The 7066-nt window shown below is 55.0% G+C and overlaps 1 protein-coding gene across 1 annotated transcript; it reads left to right on the top strand.

Annotated features, from left to right (window-relative positions):
- Window positions 1-1205: 1205 nt before the first annotated feature.
- CXCL14 (C-X-C motif chemokine ligand 14) lies at window positions 1206-6351 on the top strand. Its single transcript, XM_068981083.1, has 4 exons — window positions 1206-1269; window positions 1440-1545; window positions 5154-5267; window positions 6288-6351. Exons 1-4 carry the CDS (start codon window positions 1206-1208, stop codon window positions 6349-6351), a joined length of 348 nt encoding a protein of 115 aa, XP_068837184.1.
- The last annotated feature ends 715 nt before the right edge of the window (window positions 6352-7066 follow it).

Raw genomic sequence — 7066 nt, 5'->3', positions numbered from 1 at the left:
ATACTATATATAAGTATACATAATATATCACAGACATACATAAAATAATGATGCCAGTAGGTAACATTTCCTGGGCACTAACTGCTGGTCAGGTACTCAGACACTTTCCAGCTCTGATCTTATGGAATTCTCACAGCTGCACTGTGACTCCTCCCACCCTATAGACGATAAGTCACCACTGGTAAGTCATGGAGCTGGAATTTCTGTCATCATGCCTGGGTCCACACCACACCATACCTCCTGGCACAACGTCCATAGCATGGACTTCATCCAGATGGCCATCGCTGTCATGCCTCCCTGCCCAGCCACCATCTAAGTTTTGAGAATGATGTGACAGTGGGGCCCATGATGGCCTGTGGGACCACATACTTTTGGAAGCCTTTCTTTCAGAGTAACCAAGCGTCTCACACACGTTCTTTGAGCCAGCTCCAGGATCACAGGACACGGCTGCGCTGCTGTACATCCTTCCAGTGACCACTCTCCAAACCTGGCCTGTGCTCTGGCCACGAGGGCTGCTGGCCCAACAGAGACAGCTCACGCCCTAGAGTCAGGCCTGCTGGCACTCACACCTGGCACCTGCCCCAAATCCCTTTCAGGTCTCCTCAGAAAATCTGGGCCTCCGGCCTGGGTCTCCCCGCGCGGCTCACCACAGCAGGCCAGAGGGAACCTTGTGAATCAGAAAAGCCGTGCCCTTAAGCAGCCTCTCTCCACCGTCAAGTGGCGCCGGGCACTGGCTCTGTGTGCCTGCCAGACCCTGGGTGTGCAAGTGTGTGGAGGAGAGAGCGTGTGACAGCGAGAGGGTAGCGGATGTGAGCTTTGGAGAAGCGAGTGCGCGCGTGGCTCCGGGTGTGCGCTGCTGCGATCGCGGTCCGGGGCGGGCGGCGGGCGGGGAAGGTCTCCTCCCCCCGCCGCGTTGAGAAATCTCAGTGAGTCACCGAGTGGTTCTGCATATTAATGAGCTCGCTCTCAGCGAGGGCAGGAGCGGATTTAAAAGAGGCCTGGGCGGGCGGAGGGAGGCTGTGGAGAGAGCCCAGAGCCGAGCGCACAGCGCAGCGCGCTGCCACAGCCCCGAAGCTCCCACCGACGGGCGCAGCGGGAGTGAGCGGAGCCGGGAGGCGCGCTCCGGACAGAAAGAGCCGAGCACGGCGTACGGACGCGCGGGCGCCCTCCCCGAAAACCTGCTCGCGCCGCGCCTCTCGGCCAGCATGAGGCTCCTGACCGCCGCGCTGCTCCTGCTGCTCCTGGCGCTGTGCGCCGCGCGCGTGGACGGTGAGTGCCTGGGAGGTCCCTGGGCGCCAGCCCGGCCCGTCCTGGGGAACCCCCAGCGCCAAATGCTAATCGTCCCGGGATCCCGGAGGGTCTGGGCGGGCATCTAGGGTGGTCAGAGTTGCGACGGAGACCCCGCGCGCAACTGAGCATCCCCCGCGCGCTCTTTTCAGGGTCCAAATGCAAGTGCTCCCGAAAGGGACCCAAGATTCGCTACAGCGACGTGAAGAAGCTGGAAATGAAGCCAAAGTACCCGCACTGCGAGGAGAAGATGGTTATGTGAGTTCTCGCTCTTCGCCGTGAGCCTGTGCGCGCTGCTCTTAAACCCGGTGCTGGGGCACAACTTGGGGCTGGGTCAGCCTAACAAACCTTTCTCTCAGCCTTTGTCAAGGCCTTGGCGAGCCTTTGCAATTGCCCAGCGAGTCCTTAGGACGCTGGCACGGCAGTCTGGAAGAGTTTGAAAAAAGGTCACAGCGCTCTGTTCCGGAAACAGCCTCTCCCCTGAGTTCACCCTTGCTAGGTTTCCGACGGATAGCCTAGGTGTGGCACAGCCCACCTTTCTAGGGCAACCCAGGGTTGAATGGTTTCCCTGTGCCAACCAGACTGAAGTCACTCAAAATACACCCAGAACTATTAAACTTGAACCCAAACTGTGAGGCGTGCTGCCTTCCTGTTACTGGGGAGATTAAAACAAACATTATCTGAAGTCCTAGGAACCTCCTTTCAGGGCCTTTTTCTAGATGGGGGACTACCGCCATCTGGTTTTTGGCTTCCAGCGATTCCTCAGTCTTCCAACACCAGCTGGACTTCTGCGGGTTCCTGTGGAAAGGGCTCTGCTGGGGTTAACATGCCATGAGGCTGAAGTGCTGCTTGGTGGGGATGCAGAGAATATTTTAAAAAGTGGGGCAGAGCAAGAGAACACTGAGTTTCCTTGCTCCTCTGCCTTCCCAATTAACCACTTGAGGCCAGCACCACTGTTTCCCCATCAATACGCTCTTGGCCAGAAGGGAGCCCTTGGCAAACCCGCTACCAAATATCTGCCACGGACCATTGGCCCCTCTTCCCCTCCCCCAGAAACAGGACACACTTTATTCTCAGTCTGGGCAAGTGCCTTCCATTCACTGGCCCTGCTGGCCCAAAGGCCTCCACGCAGTGTCTGCATGGCAGCTCCCACTCACCCCCCAGCCCCCTCCCACTGCCACCTGGGGGCTGCACAGTGGGGCTGAAGTTAGGGGAGTTCAGAAAATACTGGGCCTGAGCTGAATCCCTCTGCCTTCTTTCCTGGGTACCTAAAGTGACTCCTGTCCCCGCCCCTTACCTCCAGAAAAACTACCAGTAAAGAGTAGGGGGCTAGAGGCCACACAGTTGAGGGAAGAGCTACAAGCCCCTTGGGGTTTTCAGCTCTCTCAGGCTGAAAATGACAGGGACATAGCAGGTTAACTCTGCATTCCTCTCAGTGCTGAAGGATGCCCCACACACCAAGCTGAGCTACTGAGTCCTCACAGGAGAAATGGAAAAGGATATGAGATGTAGTGATATCTCCAAAGGACAGAACCTGCCGTCAACAGGCTTGCTCTTTTTCATGGCTACACTTTTCAGAATAGAAAGGAAACTGACAGCCAGGCAAGTGTGTAAGAAGGTTTTATGTAGCCTTGTGAAAACTTGTAGGGGTCTCAGGAGACCCCTACACACAGTGACCCTCTTCTAAACATCTACCTCACACCCAGGACCCAACCCCGGTCCCTGAAGAGCTGGAGGTCTTCTCCCTTCTTAAGCTCCTAGAGCTCTTCAGACTGCACGAGGGACCAGCGTTTTTGGCCAAAGCAGGTTTTTAGCCCCAAAGCTGAACTAAAGGAAGTTTTCCAGCTCATCCTGTGTCACTTAGACATCTCTAATGAGGTTCAGGGTACAGCCTGCTTTGCAAGTGGGAGTCCTTGCACTCAGAAGGATCCAGGAGAGTGAAGATTCTAGAAAGGGCAATGTGTTTCACATACCCCCTGAGCTCTTGCTGAAACCCTCAGTATCCCAGAACGGCGAAAGACAGGGACACAGGGCCCAGAATTTCTGCATAATTGCTGGGGGCAGAAATCTTCACCCCACAACTAAGTTTCCAAGTCCCCATGTTATGACTGAGCATTTGAGCTACATGGGGTCCTCCCCTGCTGCCCTGATCTTCAGGATGTGGGATCCTCAGCCTGCACACTGACCTAACTGAGGAGGGGGGCTTTATCTGGCTTGGCCACAGCCTTTTATTCCAAGTCCAAAAGCCACATTGTAGGCAGAGAGCAACACACAGGCTAAATTCCTGTGGAACGACCAAGTACTATGGGGAAGGGAACTGGACTCCACTCCACAGCAGTCCCCCATGCTTGAGATCTGGCACGAGGGACCAGGCAGTCCCAGGTCTCATAGAGAGGGCTGGCGAAGGCAGAACCCAGCCACCCGGCATTAGCACAAGGCCTGACCCTGCCCTGGGAGGCTGAGGCCATGGTGAGGGCCCTGGAAACTCAGAGCACAGGGAAGGGAAGAGAACAGGCTGCCCATAAATACTCTGTCCCCACTGAGGTATCACAATTCGATTTCCTCTGCCGGGCAACTGACAGACCCAGATTTCATGGCAACCCTGATCCTTTCTAGAACCTGGCCCAGGCACCCTGACACTTCAGTTAGGAACCCACGGGTGCTAGCGGACCTCACTCCCTCCCTTCCCACTCCTTCCACCCCACCCTCCAACCAGCTCTCTCTGCCCCGTCAGCCTGCACCCCAGCACCCAGCCCACCAGCATGCCTCCCTCCTGCGTGCAACCTCCCAGGAAGTGGCATCCTCACCTCTTGCCTTCCCCTCTCCCATGTTCACTAGCCGAGCCTTCATTCTTGAACACCATCCTTCCTCCCCTATCTGAACTCCTGCCACCCTGGCCCAGTCCTGGCTGGGAAGGACACGGCAGTTCTGGGCAGCAGCCTCTCCTGCCCTCCCCTGCTCCCAGCCTGGACCTCACGAGGCTTCTCCTTGGCCATCCTGTCTTCCACGACAATTGCTAATAACAGTAACTGTTCGTTGTGCTAGGCAATTTGCATGGATTATATCTTTAACCATCTCAATAACCCTAAGAGGTAGGTCCTATCATTATACCCATCTTATGGATGAGCAAACTGGGTTCAAAGAGGCTCCCACAGATAGATCTGGAATGCAAACCCAGGCTCTACACTCTGTACAAAGCCACCTGCTTCTCTACCGTGTGGCTAGATCTCCAATGGTGTTGGGACACTGGTGGATAGAGGCCTGAAGGGTGGTCTTATTTTCCTGCCCAAGGGTGAGATAACTGGGACTTAACACTCAGGAGTCAGGATGGGCTTCAAGGCCAACAAGACTCAGCTTCAAGTTCAACAAATGCCCAGCCCCAGAACAATCTGCAGAGGATCCAAGGAACTAGGGTTTAGAAGATCAGACAGAGACCACAGCACATTCAAGCCCAGCCATGGAGTACTTCAAATCCGGAACGGGGTCTTGGCACGTGTACCATGCTGGCATTAGCTCTTTCCACCTCTCCATCCCAGGTTTGGAGGAGCTGGAAGAGTCCCCTGACATTTGTTCCCTAAGGGAGGCATGAGTGCTGTGAGGGGTGGGGAGGGACTCTCCCAGACTCTAGGGGCTCCAGGAGAAAAAGTGAAAGACCATCACTCTGCACAAGGCTAGACCTGAATGTGGAGTCAGAGATCAAGGGGACAACCAGAAACTTTCATGAAAGAACCAGGGAGTGCGCATATGGGTAGGGTTCTTTTAAAGGAGGGAGGAGGCCACAGTCTCTCAGTGCCCCGATTGGGAGCCACACGGAGGGGCTGTCATTCAGGCTTCTCAATCCTCCACCCCACCTTCCTCCATTTCAGCATCACCACCAAGAGCATGTCCAGGTACCGGGGTCAGGAGCACTGCCTGCACCCCAAGCTGCAGAGCACCAAGCGGTTCATCAAATGGTACAATGCCTGGAATGAGAAGCGCAGGTATGGCCACCGCCCCTCACCTTCCTTCCCGCCATCCTACTAAACCCAGATCCTCGACTCCCTCAAGGTCATCTAGCCCTTCTAAGGCATGAACGCCCACCACAGTCGTCACAGTAGGCAGATACCCAGACGCTGCTTATGTACTCCCAGGGACAAGGAACTCACCACTTAGTGCTACACTTACTGCTCTCCTGGACAGCTGTAAGCATCCAAAAAGTTCTTTAGTGAACTAAAGTTTGTCTTATTCTATTGTGATATGTGATAGTCTTAATTCCTCTCCTTATTTAAGTAACTTAAGTTTTCTGACCCCTAGTTTCCCCCTGTCAAATGGCTGGATGAGCACCTGGCATGGATCTCTCGGTGATTTGTGTGGTTTGGTGAAACACAATTGCTTAAGGTTCATTAACTCTAAAACTGGCTACAACCACAAGATGATGAGGATAACTCCTTGCCAACCACACCGTCTTCCCTCAAGGTGCCCCATGCCCCTCTGCTGCCCAGAAACCTGATAAACTCCTTCTGCGGCAGGTGCAGGGAGGGACCTTGGGCTTGACCCTTTAGAATCAGAGCCACTCTTACCCTAGGGGGCAGCAACGGCCAGATGACCAGAGCCTTAGAACAGATGTCTGCCCTCTCCGGGCTGTTTCCCCATTTTCAGAAAAGAGCTTTCAGAGTCAAATCTTCCTGGCTCTGATCTCCTCGGGTCCCAAGTCTGGCCACAAAGGGCAGACAAGTTCCTGGCTCCCCTGTGCTTCCTAAAGGTTAGCCTGTCCTGGAGCAGACCTACCTCTCACACGCTCAGAGCCTGTTTACACTGTGTTTGCAGAGCACAATTAGGGAAGCGTGCACACACATGTACACATGTGCATGCACACACACACACACACACACAGGTCAGTTCCTCAGGAGCTGGTGCCTGCACCTCATCCCACAGGAGAGCTCAATTGGGGTGGGGAGTGGCTCGCCTGGGGGCACAAGTCAGGAAGCCAGGTCTCCTGGTGTCACCTTCCCCTCCTACAGCGGTGCCAGCCCCACCATCCCACCCCACTTCGACCTACCAGCAGGCCCTGCCCTTCCAGCCTAAGCTCTGCCCATGACCAGCTCACCCATAGCTGACGCTTGGGCCCATCCCCAGTACCTGGGCCTTTTGTGTTGCTCCAAAACTGCCTCATCTGCAGTTGCTTGAAATAGAAAGTGATGAGAGTGAGAGATTATTTTCTATAAAATCTGATGAGAATGAAGCCCTCTTTCTGGCCAGGGCAGGCAGCTCACATGACACATGCAGGACATGTCCTGTCCAGTCACCCTCTGGGCCCTGCGTCATCAAAAGTAGAATGAGGCTATTGCAGGGCCAGTTCACAGAAGTGCTGGCAAGTCTTCGTCAGGTTGCTGGGAGATTCAGGCTTTTGTGCACTTTGTCCCCTACCCCTCCACCTGGGGCCACAGCTTTGAGGAAAGAGGGGCAGGTCTGGCCCATGCAGCCCTGCTCTTTTTGTTCCTGCAGATTCCATGGATGAGAGCATAAGGGCACCTCTGCTCCCAGACCTCCCATCACTTTCTTACAAAATGAGTTCATCCCTCCTCCCTAGCTTCCCATGGGGCACTAATGGTAAAGAACCTGCCCACCAGTGCAGGAGACACAAGAGACATGGGTACAGTCCCTGGGTCGGGAAGATCCCCTGGAAGAGGGCATGGCAACCCACTCCAGTATTCTTGCCTGGAGAATCCCATGGACAGAGGAGTCTGGTGAGCTACAGTCCATGAGGTCACAAAGAGTCGGACACAGCTGAAGCGACTAA

The sequence above is a fragment of the Capricornis sumatraensis genome, chromosome 9 (genome assembly GCF_032405125.1).
Source record: "Capricornis sumatraensis isolate serow.1 chromosome 9, serow.2, whole genome shotgun sequence".
NCBI lineage: Eukaryota > Metazoa > Chordata > Mammalia > Artiodactyla > Bovidae > Capricornis > Capricornis sumatraensis.
Note: the sequence above shows the minus strand (reverse complement) of the source record. Positions and strands in the feature narration are given on the sequence as shown.